The 18648-nt window shown below is 38.2% G+C and overlaps 3 protein-coding genes across 5 annotated transcripts; 2 read left to right on the top strand and 1 right to left on the bottom strand.

Moving 5' to 3' along the window:
- LOC110744935 (putative 3-hydroxyisobutyrate dehydrogenase-like 2, mitochondrial) lies at window positions 1-1339 on the bottom strand. Its single transcript, XM_021944972.2, has one exon. The coding sequence runs from the start codon at window positions 1147-1149 to the stop codon at window positions 226-228; it is 924 nt and encodes a 307-aa protein (XP_021800664.1). The 5' UTR covers window positions 1150-1339; the 3' UTR covers window positions 1-225.
- Window positions 1340-3146: 1807 nt separating this feature from the next.
- LOC110744941 (putative receptor-like protein kinase At1g80640) lies at window positions 3147-9190 on the top strand. Of its 3 annotated transcripts, none has more exons than XM_021944983.2 (9): window positions 3147-4101; window positions 4656-4783; window positions 4865-4962; window positions 5551-6098; window positions 6859-7022; window positions 7372-7439; window positions 7638-7755; window positions 8008-8160; window positions 8595-9190. In XM_021944983.2, the coding sequence occupies exons 1-9, from the start codon at window positions 3870-3872 to the stop codon at window positions 8649-8651; spliced, it is 1566 nt and encodes a 521-aa protein (XP_021800675.2). In that variant the 5' UTR covers window positions 3147-3869; the 3' UTR covers window positions 8652-9190. The 3 variants fall into 3 exon arrangements, with proteins under 3 accessions (XP_021800675.2, XP_088110213.1, XP_021800674.2); XM_088254087.1 differs by having other exon boundaries at window positions 3147-4107; window positions 5560-6098; XM_021944982.2 differs by having other exon boundaries at window positions 3150-4107; window positions 8595-8811.
- Window positions 9191-10815: 1625 nt separating this feature from the next.
- LOC110744928 (Signal recognition particle, SRP9/SRP14 subunit) lies at window positions 10816-13188 on the top strand. Its single transcript, XM_021944963.2, has 4 exons — window positions 10816-10953; window positions 11555-11648; window positions 11775-11884; window positions 12775-13188. Exons 1-4 carry the CDS (start codon window positions 10951-10953, stop codon window positions 12925-12927), a joined length of 360 nt encoding a protein of 119 aa, XP_021800655.1. The 5' UTR covers window positions 10816-10950; the 3' UTR covers window positions 12928-13188.
- The last annotated feature ends 5460 nt before the right edge of the window (window positions 13189-18648 follow it).

Raw genomic sequence — 18648 nt, 5'->3', positions numbered from 1 at the left:
TGATAAGCAATCAACATATTTGATAATGATGTCTATGATCAATATTAATGTACAACAAACCGTTTTAAAAGTCTATACATTATAACAGGCAGAGCTACAGAAGCCAATACTATAAACCTAGCAAGCACCTTAATTGCAATCGACAACAGTAGTTTTGCCAAATGAACAAATAAGCACACTCATAACCATTAATCACACCTTTCAAATTGAGCTAACCATTTCATCTCACTTTCCATTGAGCCTCTCTATGACAGTGATAAGACCTTGACCGCCAAGCTTCCCATCCCCATTAGCCACCATGGCAGAAAACAACTGCTTGCACAATGCAGCACCAGGCAGCACCGCCACCCTCCCTTCCTCATTCTCCTCCACAACATCCACACCCATCCCCAAATCCTTCACCATATACTCAGCAAACCCACCAGGCCTGAAGTCCCTCCCTATAATCCTTTCCCCAAACAACTCCATCACCATCGACCCGGCCGCCCCGCCCCTCACTGCCTCCATAAACTGCCGCACATCCAACCCGGCCCGCTGGGCAAACACCAACCCTTCGCTCAACCCCAGCAAATTCCCCCCCACCACAATCTGGTTCGCAATCTTGCAGTTTTGGCCGGAGCCCGCAGGACCCACGTAAGTAACCTTCCCCAAAACATCAAACAATGGAGCCAACCACTCGACCACGGAAGCATCACCGCCGGCAAGTATGGCGAGTTTGCCTTCTCTAGCGCCAATGTCACCCCCAGACACTGGCGCATCGACAGTCCAGCAATCTTTGGCGCGCGCAGCATTGAAAATCTCGCGGGCAAGGGCTGGATCACTGCTTGTCATGTCGACGGAGACCGAGTTTGGGCGGAGGCCCCAGAGAAGGCCGGTTTCTGGGTCGAGGACATTTGATCGAACATCTGATGGGTGTCCCACCATTGTGAAGACGACGTCGCTGAGTTGAGCGAGTTGAAATGGGGAATCGGCGAGTTGGGCACCTTGGGATTGGAGGGGATGAGCTTTTGAAGGAGTGCGAGCGTAGATGGTGAGGGAGTAGCCGGCTGAGAGAATGCGGGAGGCCATGGCAGCTCCCATGACGCCTATGCCAATCCAGCCTATGCGGGTTTGGGAAGGAGAAATGGGGTTTGGGTAAGGAGTTCCCATCAGTGTCCGGAAGAAGATGGTTGAGCTGAGAAAGGAAGCTGGGTGTTTGGTGGTGAATGAATTCACTTCAAAATTAAAAGAGACTCGTAGCTAAGAAGGATAATGGGAAATCACTGGAAAATTTAACTAAAAAGTTTCTGGTTCGTACGAATTTTCCTTTCTGGAAATGAACGCTACTTACACTTTTTAGAGTTAAATTTTCTTACCAATTAAAAATGACTTCCTAAGAATAATGATAATTGTTGGCAATACTATTAATTTCAGGAGAAAATTAAAAAAACGCGACGTCTGGCCGAATGGCTATACTATTAATTTGGAAAACAAGTAATAAAACACGGGTTATAGCCGCGCGGCTATACTATTAAATTATATAAAAATTTAAAAAATGGAGTACCGCCGGACGGCTATACTATTATATTTTTTTAAAAATGCAACAGTATACTATTATTAACAGGAAAAATGGACAAAATAGTATAGCCGTGCGCCTATACTATTAATTTGAAAAACAATACAAACAGAGTATAGCCGAGCGGCGATACTATTAATTCCAGGAGAAAATTTTAAAAAACACGGCGTAAAGCCGGCCGCCTATACGATTAACTCGAATAAAAATTAAAAAACACGGAGTATAGCCGATAGGCTATACTATTAATTTCTTTAGAAAAAGGCCTATAGCACGCTACTAATAATTGGAAAAAATTTATTTAAAAAAAGGACTATAGCCGCCCGGCTATACTTCGATTTTTAATTTATTCAAGTTAATAGTATAGCCGGGCGGCTATACTCCAGGCTATACTATTTATTAAAAAAAAAAGGAAAAAGACCTGTATAGTGACGCAACCGTACTATTTATTTAAAAAAATTATAATTTTGGCAAGTTACAACTGAAAAGTTCTGCATGTATATATAATATTTTACAATAATTTATTTTAATATTTTAATATATATTATTTTTAATCAATAATATGTGGATATTATGTGTATAATAATACATGAAGTTTGTGTGTATTATTGAAAATTTTGTAAAAAACACGTGTATTAAATATGTAAAATATGTACGTACGTGTTCAATACGTGTATTTTATGTTTGCTTTTTTCAAAAAACTTGTATTTTACAAAGCCTTTAAGACGTGTATGGAAAATGGAAGTATTATTGAAAAATACATACGTATGTGTATAATATGAATATTAAATGGGAAAATACTAAATTCTTTATACGGATACTAACTTTGGAAAAGTCAAAAATTAAAAGGAATTATTATACGAAAAATGGAAGTATTATTGAAAAATACAAATGTTTTTTTAAAAACTTTTATTTTACCAAGCCTTTCAGATGTGTACCGAAACGGAAGTATTATTGAAAAATACATACGTACGTGTATAATACGATTATTGAACGGGAAAAAACTAAATTCCTTATACATATAAAAACTCTGAAAAAGTAAAAAATCAAAAGAAAGTATTATTACTAGTATTATACGGAAAATGGATATATTATTGAAAATTACGTAGATATTTGAGAGGAGAAAAAGACAACATCATGCCTTCTCTCCCTCTAGCTATTGCCAGCCACCTAGGGGGGTGAACGCTACTAGCTTCTTCAACCTCCTAGGTTTTTAATCTCATTCTCTTCTCCTTCTCTCTTCTTTGGTGTGTAAAAAATTAGAGACCATGCACTTATATAGCTTTCTTGGAGAATCATTTGGTGAAGGCCCTCCATGGGTGATCAAGGTATAAAGGAATCTCTTCCCTCTCTATAGTAGTGTTTGGAAGACTCTAGGTGCTTCACTGTCTTTAGGCCTAAAAATATAGGAAAAAGATTAGATTTTGAACTCATGATTTTTGTATTTAAGTTTCGTTGCAATAATAGTGATTATGCTCTTCATGTATTTTCATATCATCTTTAAAATATATAAGGTTTCCTTCAGTCACATGAACCAAATAAGAACCTTTTTTTTTTCTAGAGAAAAACTTAACCATCTAGACATAGAGATGATGAATAATGATCCACATGACATCAATTAGGTTTACATATAAGCAAAAATGGATCAATTGAGTGTCACGAAAAAGAACGAGTGCTTAACTTTATAGTTCGATTCGAGGGACAAGGGGCTAATGATGAAAGATTGGTGACTTTAATGGTGGTTTTTGCCAATGTTTCATAGACATGAATCAAATTGTCAGAAGCCCCAAACTACATGGTTGCCAAGTGTAATTTTCCCTAAAACTTTTTAAAGGAGGATTTATACAAGGACTACAATTGAGCAAAATGCCAAGCAAAACAGAAGCTCAATTGGGCAGCCATACACAAGACAAAAAAGAAAAATATTCCTTTGTTCCAAACAAAAGAAGCTGGTAGCCTCAGTGGGGCAACGATAATAACTAACCCCAACCTTGTTGAGGTTGTTGATCTTGTTGATCTTGTTGATGGCGGAACCGCCTATGGAAATTGGAGTAAACCCAAAAACAGATAAAAGCTTCTTTTGTTCCAAACAAAAGAAGCTGGTAGCCTCAGTGGGGCAACGATAATAACTAACCCCAACCTTGTTGAGGTTGTTGATCTTGTTGATCTTGTTGATGGCGGAACCGCCTATGGAAATTGGATTAAACCCAAAAACAGATAAAAGATTCAGAGAGAGCCCAAAAGCCCTCCTTTTAACTTCACTCAGACAGACTCAGAAGCAAAACCATCTTCACCATTCGTCGTCCCTCCAACAGCAATGACGAGCGAGAGGCAGATGAGTCTGCTGGCAGCCCGGCGCTCAAGAGAGGCTGTCGTTGTGGCTGTGGACGCCGACAGGACCAAAGGAACCATGGAAGCTGTCGAGTGGGCTCTCAAGCATGTCGTTCGTCCACGAGACATCTTCCTTGTTTTGGGAGTTTTCAATGATCAACTGCCCAAGAAGAACTCTTGCTTTCCATTTAAGCTGCTCATGGGCATTGTCACATCTGGTATATGTAAGTTTAAACTTGCAAACTAGGTTATGTTTAATTTCTCTGTTTGTCACGCTGTTAATATTTGTTTTAAGTTGTTTGAGCTACAATTTTTATGTTTGGCAATGATATATTCTTCCGACAGATGAAAGTTCATTATAGGAATTGATTGTTTCTATTTGTAAAAGTGCTTATCAATCCAACTTAGACCTCATCAAACATCGAGAAGAGAAATACCATTTTTTTAAAATTCAAAAAGTTGTTGTTCTATTAGTAAAAGTTGTCAATTTAAAAAATTCCAACCCTTTTTCTGTACAACTTTGGAACACATAAAATAGAAAACGCTTTTTTCTGCACAAGATCAAAATTTGTGTTTGTTTTTCACTCGGCTGAAGGTACGTATGATGAGTACCCTACCTTTGAACCTATAATCCTATACCAAAATCTGTGTAACTTTGTTTGTGCTTTACAAGGGAAAATTGGTCCAGAAGCGAATTCTAAACCTTACATGTTATATGGCTGCCTAACTACTTACTAGATATGCCTAACCTAATACAACTTATGTTTTGCAGGGGAGAGATTAGAATTCATTGACCTTGAGGAAGTGGATCCTATAGAGCTTGAAGAAGAATTTGAGAGAAAAAGAGAACAATACCGGAGTAGCCTCCAGCCTTTATATGATCAGTGCATAAGGAATGAGGTTGGTGTTCTTTTTTCCCTTTACATGTCAGTTTTTGCAATTCCATGTAACATACTTAAAAACTTTGTGGTGTATGTGCAGGTGAGGTTGGTGCTTAAAGTTGCAGCAGGGTTTTGTCCAGCGAGAGTGGCAATGGATGAATCACAAAACCTTAATACCCGATGGATCGTATTAGACGGGTATGTCACACACTCAGGTCATCCTGAGTCCTGAAATTATATAACACAATTGGGCAAGCATTTAAGATTTTGTTCTATGCTTTACTGCAGTAGTGTTTGCATCAATCAAAATGGAATCATTAAAATGCATAACAATAACTACCAAGCCATGATAGTGTCACTCTTACAGGAACTGTCAAATTAATCTAAAAAGACAAATCAAGAACAAGAACAGAAATTAAAAACTTGAACTGGTATTGGAAGGTGATCCAGCAGACATTATAGAACAGACTAATGATTTCAGATGAAAATTTTCTTGACTCCCCCTCCCCCCTTTGTAATTTGGGTGTCAGTGCATAATTTTCTTACTTGTAGTCTTGAAATCTCTTAAGATTTGAATTGATTCTGAGTTTTCATTTTCGTTTTTGTTCTCTCTTTAAATTTGAGCTGTGACTAATCTTCTTATCTTGTGCTCTTCAATGGAAAGTTTAAGTAGAGTTTGAAACTTCCTTTGTCTTAATTTGCCCGCATTCTCTCTCTCTCTCTCTCTCTCGGTTTGTTTGTTTGTTTTTTTTTTTTTCTTTCTAACTTTCGCTATTTGCTTGTCAGTCACTTCAGGAAATCCAAAGTTTTTCTAAAGGGACATGTATCATGCAATATTGCAGTAGTAAAAGAAAAAGAGTTTGCTAGCTTGATGCTATCAAACGAGACAGAGCCTGAGATTTCTCCATGGAATCCTAAACAAAAGCATCCTGTGGAAGAGGACAGTGAAGGTTTCAGTATTTATCAATTAATAAGAAATAAATGTGCACCCGCACCACATCCCCAGAGTCCTTGTTGTCCCATGTCTTGGAGAAGTGGCTTCCCTCGAGAATTTTCACATAACGAACTTGAAGCAATAACGAATGGCTTTGCTGATGGCCATATTTCAGGAGCACTGGATGGCGTAGTAGTTTATCAGGGAATATTGCAAGAAACATCTGTTTTAGTCAAGTCTTACCCAGAAACCAATAAGAGCTTCAGGTCCATACTTAAGATCCTTTCTCGGGTGTACCACCGCAATATCATGAACCTTGTTGGGTACTGCAGCACAGGTGCTTCCACATTCTTGATTTTCGACTTCCCATGTTTGGGTAATGTTGAAATGAACTTTCAAAGTAAGAATTACTCCTTCTCTAATTTAACTATATCTATCCCCACAAGGCACACTTGCTAATTAATGCATCCTGGTTTTTCTGAAGGTTGCTGTTAATGAACTCAACAAACACAAACATGCATAGTACATATGCATTTAGCATGCAAACTTTGTATATTAATTTGTGGCATAAATTCTATGCTGCATATAAGAAATTAGACCCTTAAAAAAAACAAAAAAAACTAGAAGACTGAAGGTCGTGGAATCGTTGTTCTTGCAGGTGAGGCCTCTAGGTCATACAGTTCCATACACATTGATTCTTTTGGTCAAGAATTGGAAATTGTTATCTATATATGTTTGTGGAACAAGTCAATTTTAAGACATGATATCTGGAATTTATCAAAAATTGATAGTTAATTGATATTCTTTTTAGTTTCATGAGCTGCTTGATGTTCTCTTTTTTCTGCCTGGTAAGACTGAACTTAACCTGTAAAACTACTCCCTCATTTTCCTTTACACCTATTTATCTTATCATAGTCCAAGTACGTACACCTATTGTTACATTATCAATGAGCATTGTCTTTCACATGATAACCAATTTATTTGCCTAATTTTGTTGTTTTCTTCGTGATATTCTTATTTTGTATGCTTCCACAGAGTATAGCAATGTTCTCCCCTTCACATTCAGTTCTTCATCCTTGCATCCTTAGATTACATGGCCTTCAGTTTTGTTCTTCAACAGAATAGAATACTCAAACTAAGATCTATCAGTTAATTTATAGGTGATGAGTTGGCTCGGAATCTGGGGTGGAGAGTGAGGTGGTCTATTGCTCTAGAAATAGGCAGAAGCTTGCGCTATCTTCACGAGGAGTGTGTTGACGGACCTATTGTTCACAAATCTCTTCGTTCTTATAGCGTTGCACTTTCTCATGGTTACTCAGCAATGGTAAGTATATTCTGATGCTTCGCTTGCATATGTGAAAAAGAAATATAGTTTAATTATGAGCCAATACACGTAAATTACAGCAAGAACGATGTGAAAAGAGATAGGCACTTCAATTTATTGATATATTCTAAATTTCTGCGTATGGAAGACCACTGTTTTTGGAGAAAATTTTACACCAAATTCAGTTTTGTTTCTTAGACATACTTTCGCGAGATCACACATTGAACTGAAGTACATTAATAACACACAATTGAAATTTCTTGCTACACATAACATAATGCTCCTTAATATATTGCTGTTCTGAATTTCTTGCCTGTAACTGAATATGTGGCTTTGACCGGTACTCAAGCTTTGCAACTTCACAACTGCTGAATGGCTTACGAGTGATTTTCCCCCTAATGAAGATCTGATAGCCGAGTAAGAGAACTTCCTAATTATGTCTTACATCCTTCATAAGCATTTTTTATACGAATCGTAAAGAAAGTTTAATCCATATGCTTTAAGCTTCAAATGAAACGATTGATTGTTATACTGAACAATCTGCATGTAAGCTGGCATGACTGCCATGCTGTTGACTTATGACTTCTCATTGATCTGCTGTTTGATGTTTGATAGAAGCCCGAATTTGGAGGGAGACGAGCGCCTCTCTGTGGATGTACATGATTATGGGAAATTCCTACTGGAGCTTATAGTAGGAAAGAGTGCAAGGAAGGACCAGTCCATGATTGATTGGGTAAGATCTCTTCGCCAACCTAGTGCTGGTGATTCCTTAAATGTGTTTGGTGTATCTCCAAAATTGGTTTTCCACAAATTACAAAAATAATGTATGAACCATGTTGAAGTATTCAGTGACTTGCGCTGGTTACTGATTGGAAAAAGGCTTAGGTTTGATAGCCAAAGACAGTTGTAAATACGCTGCCTTTTTCTCTTACTTGTGAAACAAGAAATGTGCAGCTTGATAGATGGTTTTTCTGTTGCAAAACAGGCATTGCCATTTCTGGAAAATGGTGAGCTATGCGAATTGATGGACTCCAGAGTGACAGAAACTGCTGGTGATGCTAGGATGGTTCGGCATATGGCTTATGCTGCATTGCGCTGCCTAAAAATTGATTCAGATCATAAGCTTTCTATAAGTGAGGTAATTAAGATTCACTACACTTGTTATCTAGCCTTTAATCAGAGTATTTCTCTCCCAGATTCATTAATGAACCACCTCTTGTTTTTTGTTTTTTTTTTCTCTTTTCAAATCTCAATTGAAATCTCAATTGAAATGTCTCTTCTATTTTTGTTGCCAAAGATTAAGATATTAAACACAAGGGTACTTGCATGCATACCCTAATGTACCGAATGTAGTTACGAAATCACAAGTATAAAAGTCAAATACCCAGTCTCTAGTTTGTTGAAGGAGATACTGAGTTCAAATCTAGTTGTCGATTAAAAAAAAAGTAGAAAATTGAAACATTGACTTATATAATATTTTAGGTGGAATTGCTTCGTTTATTTTTGAAATATGAAAATTTAAAGGTCGACTTGCTTCTATCTATTAATGCTTAATTAGTGGAATTTTAACAGGCCTTAGCCATTGTGCGAGGGGATGAACTTGCAAATATTCAAGCAGTGAAGATTTGAATAAGTTGGGAGATTTAGAATTTTTAGATTACTTGTTATACAATGCGTCCGTCTAGGATTATGATGTATGATAACAATATTAATTGTATAGCTAGCAACTTGTAAATAATGGAACACTTCTTGAATATTTTTCTTTCTTTTCTCTGTTTTTTAAATTTATTTTTCAATAGGCATGCGCACAGAAGTTTACAAAAATTTGAGGCCAAAACCCCATGTCAACAAAGCCCGCAGGTCCAAACTTGAATCCAAAAGAGTCAACTAGAATGGCCACGGCTTATAAAGACTAGAAATGTTTTCTAATCTTCTAATGTGGGACTACAAATTTCAACTCAAATTTCCAAAGACAACACATATTGCAATAACCATCACCACCACGACTTCCACCACTATCGTGACCACCACAACAACCACCAGTATCACCACCACACCCACCCCATATCGCCACCACCACGACCACCATTTCTGCCACCACTTGACATGATCATCACCACCACTATCCCCCACAATTAATGCCTCCACCCCACCACCACTATTTCGAATAGGGTAAATGACTCAAATAGTCCTCAAATTTGTACCTGATTTATATTTTGGTCCCTAAACTAAATTATTCGTTCAAATGGTCCATCAACTCTATATTATTCTGTCCATTGGTCCCACCGTTTAATTTTCTGTTAGATTTAACTAAATTTTAGGGTAAATACGACTTTTTATAATTAACAGATAAAAATAGGGTTGAAATAAATACAAAATTAGAAAAAATTGAAGAAAAAGAGAAAAAAAAAATCATGAGACCAAACCCAGTGCCCCCTCCCTTCGATTTCTTCTCCCAATTCCCCCACAGACCTCTCCCTCCTTTTGTTTTCCCCCTCTCCTCTCTGCTCTCCACCTCTTTCCCTCTCATCCCTTCTCTCTCAATTACCAAAACATCAATTAAAAAGCATTGAAAAAAACCTAACCAGCCCCCTCCTACCCCATCCCAGACCAGCTACCACCCCTCCCACCCCACCACCATACCAACCACGAAGACCCACTCCCTCTCTTTCAACTCATTTGGTAAACTATTACCATCAACAAGATCAAAACTACAACATTAAGACAAAATTAAAACAGTAATGGGGTGGGGATTTTTGGGTGTCTTGGGAATATTTTTTGGAGGATGAATGGTGGTTGTTGGGTAGGGAGGAGGCAGGAGGGTTGTCTCTCAACAACTAAGGGAAATCAAGGGGGAGGGGGAGAGGGTCTGGGTGGTTGTTGAGTTGGGGTTCTGGGTTCGTTGGGAGGGGGTCTGTGGAAGATTTTTTTTTCTCTTTTTCTGTAGTTGTTGGCTCGGGTGGAGGGTGGGGAGGAGTTGGTGTTCTGGGTTCATGGGGCCTAGGGTGGAGGGTGGTTGTGGGATGGGTTTGGGTGGAGAGTGGTTGTGGGATGAGCTTGAAGGTGGTGGTCATGGGGGAATGTGGAGAGAGAGAGAGAGGTTTTATTTCATTTTTAGTATTTATTTATTTTTAACGTACAAAATGACCAATTTACCCTCATATTTAACGGCAACATTGGTAGAATGTAACGGTAGGATCAATGGAGTGATTACTATAGAGTTTATGGACCATTTGAACGAATAATTTAATTGAGATACCAAAATGTAAATCAAGTATAAGTTTGAGGACCATTTGAGTAATTTACCCTTTCGAATATTATAAATTTGGAATTAGTGGAGATGCTTATTAAAAGAACCGCTAAAAGTACAAGAGAATTTATTGAAGTTTATAAAAATTAATCGAACTCTTTGGTAAGATTTTAACAAATTTCATCAAAATTCATATGAAATTCAATCAAAGTATATATTGAGTTTATGAAAGTCGAAATGAAATCCATAGACTTCTTTAAAATACATTAAAATTTTAATTGAATAACCCCGCTAAGAATACATAATTAAATAAAACAAAAACTAAAAAAAAGGAAGAATGAAACAAATATGAAAATATAAAATAACATAAGTTCTTCCTAAACAAGTCATTTACTAAGAAAAAGCGCAACCAAAAAAAAAAACAAAAGAGGGTGGGCCCACTTGTGGGAAACAAGTAAAAGCCCATTAGAATGTCTTCGCCTAAGAAAAAGCCCGTTGCCGTAATAACACCGCCTTTGCAAGGTTAAAAGGGGTAATTCGACCCAACTTGTTCAGGGTATATAAGCAGCCTCTTGCGCCTCTGGGCTTTACATAGCTCCCAACACAAAACCGCTGATCGGGACGTGGTGGTCTGACTGTATCGGAAGAAGAAGAAGGAAAAGGCTCTCCGCTGTCAAGATGGTATGTTCAATTTCTCTTTCTCCTTCTATTGGTTCAGTTAACAAGTCCATATATACATATATATATATATATATATATATATATATATATATATATATATATATATATACACGCATCTGATATGCTTTGGTATTTTATTAGTGAATGGATCCATCTAGTCAAATGGGTTTCCTTCAATTTTTCTGTTTTGGGTGTTTGGACGGTGATCAAGTTCTTTGAGTTGAGACGTGTTGAGGCCTGGAATTAAGGGCTATTTGCGCATTCTAGGTTTGGTCATAGTTGACTGATTCTTTTGGAATAAATAGAGATGCATGGATACGCGACTGGCTTAGTTGAAGAGATTGAAGTATAATAATTCTGTTGTTGGTGCATTCATATTATAAATTGTGTTTCTAATTTATAAAAATTTGGGAATCTTGATTAGTCAAAATCCGTATGCTGAATGCATAATGTGTTGTTTGTGGTTCTGTCACTATCTAATAGTGAGGATGTTGTGCATGCCCTGATGCTATGTTGCTCATTCTTTTCTTTTTCTTTTAGTTTTCTCTATTGTTTTGAGTGAGGATTATTCTGATACGATTGCGTTTTATTCTGATTTTAGGTTCTCCTACAGCCAGATCCATTTCTAAATGAACTTACTAGCATGTTTGAGAAGAGCACCGAGAAGGGTTCCGTTTGGGTTACCTTCAAAAGATGTATGTGCACAAATTTCCTTCATTGTTTCTTCATATTGATTTACTCTTTTTTGTTAGTGTAATTCGTGCATATTTGGGTCGTTTTATTTCAATGTCTAATTAGTTTTCAATCTTGTGTTATTTCAGCATCCTTGAAGTCTAAGGTGCAGAGGAATAAAATGAAAACTGCTGGGGAAGAAATTGAGTACAGATGCCTTATTCGTGCAACATTTGGGAATAAGACAATTTCTACTTCGGTATGTATTTCTGCCCATTGAATTATATTACTTGGTCTTATCTTTTCAAAAATATTTAGTTTAAATCTTTATTATGGAAAGTAATTCCATGAAACATGAACCAAAATATGATTTAAAAATGGGACAATTTGCTATTAGATTCTTATCGTGTGTTTAGGTGCATGGGTTTTCTGGCTTAGGTTTATTTACCATAGTAAGATGCCTTGTACTTATTTGTGCACAACATTAAGCCTTGAATTTAGAAGTGTTCTAAAGTTAGCGTGTTGACTGTAAACTGCCTCCTTTTGTTGTTGCAATTAGGTGTGGCTCTTCATTTGATGAGAAACGTGGTTTCATTTAAATTGATAAAACATACGATCATAAAAAACAGAAGACAAGATGTTAAGTAAAGCCTAAAGCCGGAAAGTAACAATCAAACATGAATAATACGCTGTAACAGCCCTACCTCTACCACAACAGCCCTCCAATCAGGAATAAACAAGAAATATTTAGGGTTTCCTTATTCTTTGAAGAGATTGAAACCCACAAGGAAAACTAACTATTACTGTTGCTTCTCTCTCCTTTTTATTTTCTTATTTTTTACATTTGCCAAAATATCTCTACTCCAGAAATTAAACAAAAAATTATAGTCTAGATCATATCATCTAAAAAAACCATTCAACTCAAAAGCAAAACTTTTTAAGTCCAGACTCCTAATACAATGGTGAAATCTGAAAGCTCCTGTGTCTTGAGGAACTGAACTACGTTTCTTCTGAATTTCTCTTTCTAATCTTTTTATATGGAAGTTAAGCCTTTTCTTTTTTTGGTGTGATTTCAAAAGAGTTCTTGATTTTGGGTTTATATGTTAGATTATTTGGCTAACATTCTGTAATTGGAATTCCATTGCAAAGGTTGGCCCAAAGGAGCACCAGCGCTTTCAATCTTCTTATGCAACTGTCCTAAAGGCTCACATGACAGCTTTAAAGAAGCGGGACAGGAAGGAAAAGAAGAAGGCTGCAGAAGCAGATAAGAAAGGAGGTGCAAAGAAGCCAAAGAGGGTGTGAAGAAGCCCCCTTCACTGTACAGCCCCTGCGCTAAACTGGAACTTCTTTACGTGTTTCCCTGTAAACTTGTCTAGAATTTTAGCAACGGGAAAAAAAGAAAAAGTAGTAACATCCTTTAATGATTTTTTCCCAAAATTTTGGGCTTAGGTGTTGAGCGCATAATGGATTTTTTGTCAACATGCCCTCCTGAGGATGGGATGTTAATTCTGCTCGATATGGTTTCATGATTTGGATGAATTAACATGAATTTTTCTGCAGATATATCGTTTGTTTTTATCTTGCTGGATGGTAGAGAAAATTGTGCATCAAGTTTCTATAATTGAGCCTCAAAATGCATAATATGATACAGCATGAAGAATGCTGATATTGAGGCTAGCCATCTCTCTCCCACATCTTCCTTACATTCAAACATTCTTACAGTCATTTTTCTATTCAATACTCGGAGATCAAATTCTCAGTCTCTTATTCGACCTAGTAAGAAAACCATTTTTTGTTTTAATTTTGCAATTGGGGCTAATCTTCACCAAGAGTATTCAATTTCATCAAGTCCTAGATGATCTTGGAGAACTTAGGGTTTGTTGAGGTGGGGTTGTTGTAGGTGTCTTTACTGCTAGAATGAAGTGAGGCTTTTGATATAGGCAATGGTGGAATGGCTTCATGTGTTTAATCTGGGATTTGGGTGTTTGACTGCCGAGAAAACCTGGAAATATGAAATGGAGCTTGATATTTTCAATTCGGGAGCGTTTTTGCTCACCACTTTAACCTAAGGTGTATGGTCATCACAATTCTCAACACTTGACAGGGGTGGTGAACACACACCTTGAGTTCAATATAATAAATTTGATGATTGGAGTGTGTGTCGTTATGCTACTGGTTTGAAATGTAGTTGACGTGACACCCCTATTTGAGGAGAAAAACTTGTATATGACAGGGATAACATTGTTTTGCTATCTCAAACAATCACGTTCTGCCACACGTTATAACTTTTCCACTTTGCGAAACATGATTGGATGATGTTATTCCTGTGACATGCATGTCTTTAAATTGGATTTATTTAATTTGCTAATTTTATTTATTTATCAAATGATAACTTTTTTTGGGGGGGTAGAGAGCATTTTTGCTCATCTCCCCTACCTTGGTGTGTTTACCTTCCTTCTTTAGGAAAGTTTAAATCACGTTAAAAATTGAAATTACCCCAGAATAGAATCCGAAAATCACTCAATTATTTTTAAATTTTTTTCTCAGGAGGGTTTTTGTTTTTGTTTTTCGGCTCACCATTCAACTCTTCGTTCGCTTATTGACGCCATGGATTCTCTTCAGAGTCTGCTTCAAAGCCCATCCAATTGAAAGTGAAAAAAGTTCATACGTGAACCACTTTTTTTTCCCACCATTTGTCCAATTCAATGATTTAGAGCATTAGCCCTCCGGTGTGTGTGAGTAAATCCCCCTCCTTCCTAGCTTTTTGGTGAAAACCAAGGTATCCCCCGTGCGATTGCGGGGACTAAGGCCCAGTTTGGGATTGCTGTCACTTTTTAAAAAAGTTGCTTATGCTGTGCTTTGAAAATAATTAGCTGTAAAGTAAAGCAGCTCCATGTTTGGTAAACAATATTTTTAAAGTGTTGTTAGTACAAAAAGAAGTGTAAAAAATGTTTGGTAAATTTTAATATAAATTGTTATAACTGTGAATAATTACTAAAAGAGACATGATGTTAAAAGTTTTATGTACTAATCAGGTGGTGGTAGTGGTAGTGATGGAGTGGAGGTGGTGGGGATGGCAGTTGTGGAGCTGGTGGTGGTGGTGGTGGTGGTGGTGGTGGTGTTGGTTGTGGAGGTGGTGGTGGATTTGGAGGTTTTGGAGGAGGTGGCGGTTGTGGTGGTGGAGAAGGTGGTGATGGTGGTGGAGGATAAGGAGGAGGAGGATGTGGTGGTGGTGGTGGTGGTAGTGGTGGTGGTGGTTGTGGAGGTGAAGGTGGAGGTGGAGGTGGAGGAGGAGGTGGTGGTGGAGGTGGTGGAGGAGGTGGAGGATTTGGTGGTGGCGGAGGATGAGGAGGAGGATGTGGTGATGGTGGCGGTGGCGGTGGTTGTGGAGGTAGTGAATGTGGTGGTGCAAGTGGTGGAGTTGGATGTGGAGTGGAGGTGGTGTCATTTTTTTTTTTTTGGTGCAAAGGAGGGCTAACGCCCAAAAAAAGAAACAGCAACTATAAGGGAATTAAACGAGGACTAGCCACATTGCTAGTATCAGCAGCAAGGACAGTACTAAGAAAGGCAGGCTCCGAGTCAAAAATATGAGGTCCAAGAGGGAGATCATAGCTTTTGGTAGCCAGAAGATCAGCAGCACGATTTTGCTCACGGTAGATATGGGTAAGAGAGCAAGTCCAGTCATCATGAAGCTTCAGATGACAGCAGTTTAGAAGACTAAAAAGAGGATGATCATACATAGGAGCATTCTGAAGGAGGGCCACCACAGAGCTAGCATCACATTCAACTTCCACAACTCTGAAACCCATATTCCAAGCCAACTTGAGGCCCCAAAAAACACCCCACAGTTCAGCCTCTAGGATTGTCCCAACCCCAAGATTCACAGAAAAACCATTTAACCACTTGCCAGTGGAGTCTCTCAAGATACCACCAGCACCAATACAACCCGTTTCAGTTTTCCTGCTACCATCAGTATTGATTTTACAGATCCCATGCCTGGGAGCAATCCAATGTAACTGAATCAGACGCATCACAACAGAATCAGGAGTATGATTACAAACAGTAAACCAGTCCATAGCATAATTCAAAATTATTTGACGAGAGTTAGGCGGAGTCGAAAAATTCTGTTCAAAGACCACCTTACAACGCCATTTCCAAACAAACCAAATATAAACTGTGAAGACCAACGACCAAGGAATACTATGAAAGGTTCTGTGGGATTTTAAGTTTTTAAGAAGCCAAGAATCAAAGTCAACCATTGGGAAATTAGGAGCCTCAACATCCTCCCAAAAATCCTTCCCAATTAATTGAGTAGTAGTGCAATCAATAAACAGATGATCAAGGGATTCCACATGAGAGGAGCACCTCGGACAGGAAGTGTCCTGACCAATCCCCCTCTTCTGTCTTTGAACATTGGTAAGAAGTTTCTTATGACAAAGAACCCAAAGGAAGGTTTTAATTCTAATAGGAATGTGAAGCTTCCAAATAAAGTTCCAAGACCACGTCAAAGGATCATCATTAATGGTGGAAATGTCATAGGCTGTTTTAACAGAAAACTTACCATTAGTAGTGAGATTCCAGATGCATCTATCAGGACCACTGTCTTGAAAACCAGCATGCACACAAAGGATCAAGTGGACAATATGAGCAGGCAGACGCTCCAGTAAGCAATTAACATTCCATGTGTTGTCTGCAAAAAAGTCACTAACCTTAAGAAGGAGCATATCTTCAGAAATGTCAATAGTAGCATATTGGATCAAAGGCCCACAGCTAAGCCAATTATCAGTCCAGAATCTGATAGTATCACCAGAACCCACCCTCCATTTGGTACCATGAGGAATAATCTGAGCACCAAAGAGGATACCCCTCCACGCACTAGAGCTACAAGAAGTATAGCTATCATTGGCAGCCAGAATATCACAATTCCTGAGATATTTGGCTTTAAACACTTGAGCCCAGAGACCATGATCATCTTGATGCAGTCTCCAAGCATTTTTAGCCAGTAAGGCCTTATTCATCAAGGCAGCACTTTTTAGACCCAAACCACCAGTGGCTTTTGGATTACAAACAGTCTTCCAATTGACTAAGTGAACCTTGGCCTTATCATCAGTATGACCCCAAAGAAAGTTCCGGTTCAACTGGTCAAGCTTGTTACACACCGACATAGGCAATTGAGCAGTTTGCATAGTGTAGATAGGGATGGCTGAGGTGACAGATTGCACTAAGGTAATTCTGCCAGCCATGGATAGAGTGTGACTCTTCCAGGAAGAGAGCCTTTTCTGGACTTTATCAAGGATCTCATGATAAGTGTCTTTAGTAACTCTTTTATGGATAAGAGGAACTCCAAGGTACTTACCAAGACAATCGGTAAGGGGGGACCCACTAATGGTAGCAATAGAATGAGCCAAATCAGCAGAAACGTTAGGAGAGACACAAATAACAGACTTTTCAAAGCTCACCCTTTGGCCAGAGAGATGACAAAACTCATCCAAGCAGTTCTTCATTAAAAAAGCTTGATTAGTGGAAGCTTTACCAAACAAAATAAGGTCATCAGCAAAGAAAAGGTGGGAGATAAAGGGTCCACCCCGACTAACCTGAAGAGGCTTCCAGTCATGATCATGAATCTTCTTTTGGATGATATGAGAAAGCTTTTCCATGCATAAAACAAAGATGTAGGGAGAAAGAGGATCTCCTTGACGAATGCCACAAGTAGGAGAGAAAGCAGCTGTTAATTCACCATTAAGGATAGCTTTATAATCCACAGAGTTGATACATTGCATTATCAACTCAAGGAATCTGCCTCTCAAACCAATCTCCCACAACACATCTTTGATAAACCTCCAACTTAGACGATCATAAGCCTTGGAGAGATCAACTTTCCAGGCAATGAAGCCAGTTTTTCCTTTCGTCATTTTGAATTTATGCAAGACTTCCTGAGCAACAACAATATTATCAACAATTTGCCTTCCCGGAACGAAACTCACTTGGGTGGGGCTAACCAATTTGGACATAAGAGGTCTGAGCCTGGCAACGAGGATCTTGGAGACTACCTTGTAAAGGGTGTTACACAGACTAATAGGCCTCAGTTGAGACATAGTCACAGGTCTTTCAACTTTAGGGACCAAGGCAATTAGGGTAGAATTCAATTGGTCAGGAAGCGAGGCTGTAGCAAAACAATCCTTAATGAGGGAAGTAATGTCATTAGAACAAAGGTCCCAATAAGTTTGATAGAACACCGCAGGAAAGCCATCAGGACCAGGAGTTTTTAAGCCACCAATAGTAAACAAGCTATCTTTTATTTCAAAATCAGAGACAGGAGCATTCAACCCCACCAAAACAGTTTCATCAGGCTTCAGGAACAATTGCGGTAACAAAGAATAATCACCAATCTCGGTATTTCCACAGAAAAGGTCTTGGAAATAATCAGTAATAATTTGTTTCATACCAGATTTTTCAGTGATCCACACACCATCAGCGTTATTCAAACCCTCAAGTTTGTTTCTCCTCCGACGGATAATAGTTGACAAATGAAAGAATTTGGTGTTCCTATCCCCTTCCTTAAGCCAAGTATTTCTCGATTTCTGGAGCCATAACAATTCTTCCTGTTCAAGAATGGTGTTGTACTCTTTCAATAAATCAGATTCAAGCTTACTGAGAAAGATATCAGCACCCAAACAGAGGTTCCTTTGAATACCAGCAAGTCTAGCCATTATTTTTCTTTTCTTTTGAAATAAACAACCAAACACATGTTTATTCCAGGCATGTAAAGGGACAACTAGACTAGCAGTTTTTTGGGCTGCATGACCTTGCCCCGACTGCCAAAGGTGGTGTCATTTTTTAAAATGAATGATGGTATTTTGGGAATTAAAAAATTCATTAAATGTTCATCTCTGCTTATTTTGAAAGCAGCTTTGAAAAGCAACCCATAGCCTGCTTTTAAAAGCTGCTGTTAAAAGGCAATTGCTTTTAAAATAATCGGGATATTTTCTTTTTACCAAACACCTTAAACTGCTTAACTTTAAA

The sequence above is a fragment of the Prunus avium genome, chromosome 1, assembly GCF_965620075.1.
Source record: "Prunus avium chromosome 1, drPruAviu1.hap1.1, whole genome shotgun sequence".
Taxonomy (NCBI): Eukaryota; Viridiplantae; Streptophyta; class Magnoliopsida; order Rosales; family Rosaceae; genus Prunus; species Prunus avium.
The sequence above is the reverse complement of the archived record's forward strand: the minus strand, read 5'-3'. Positions and strand labels throughout refer to the sequence as shown.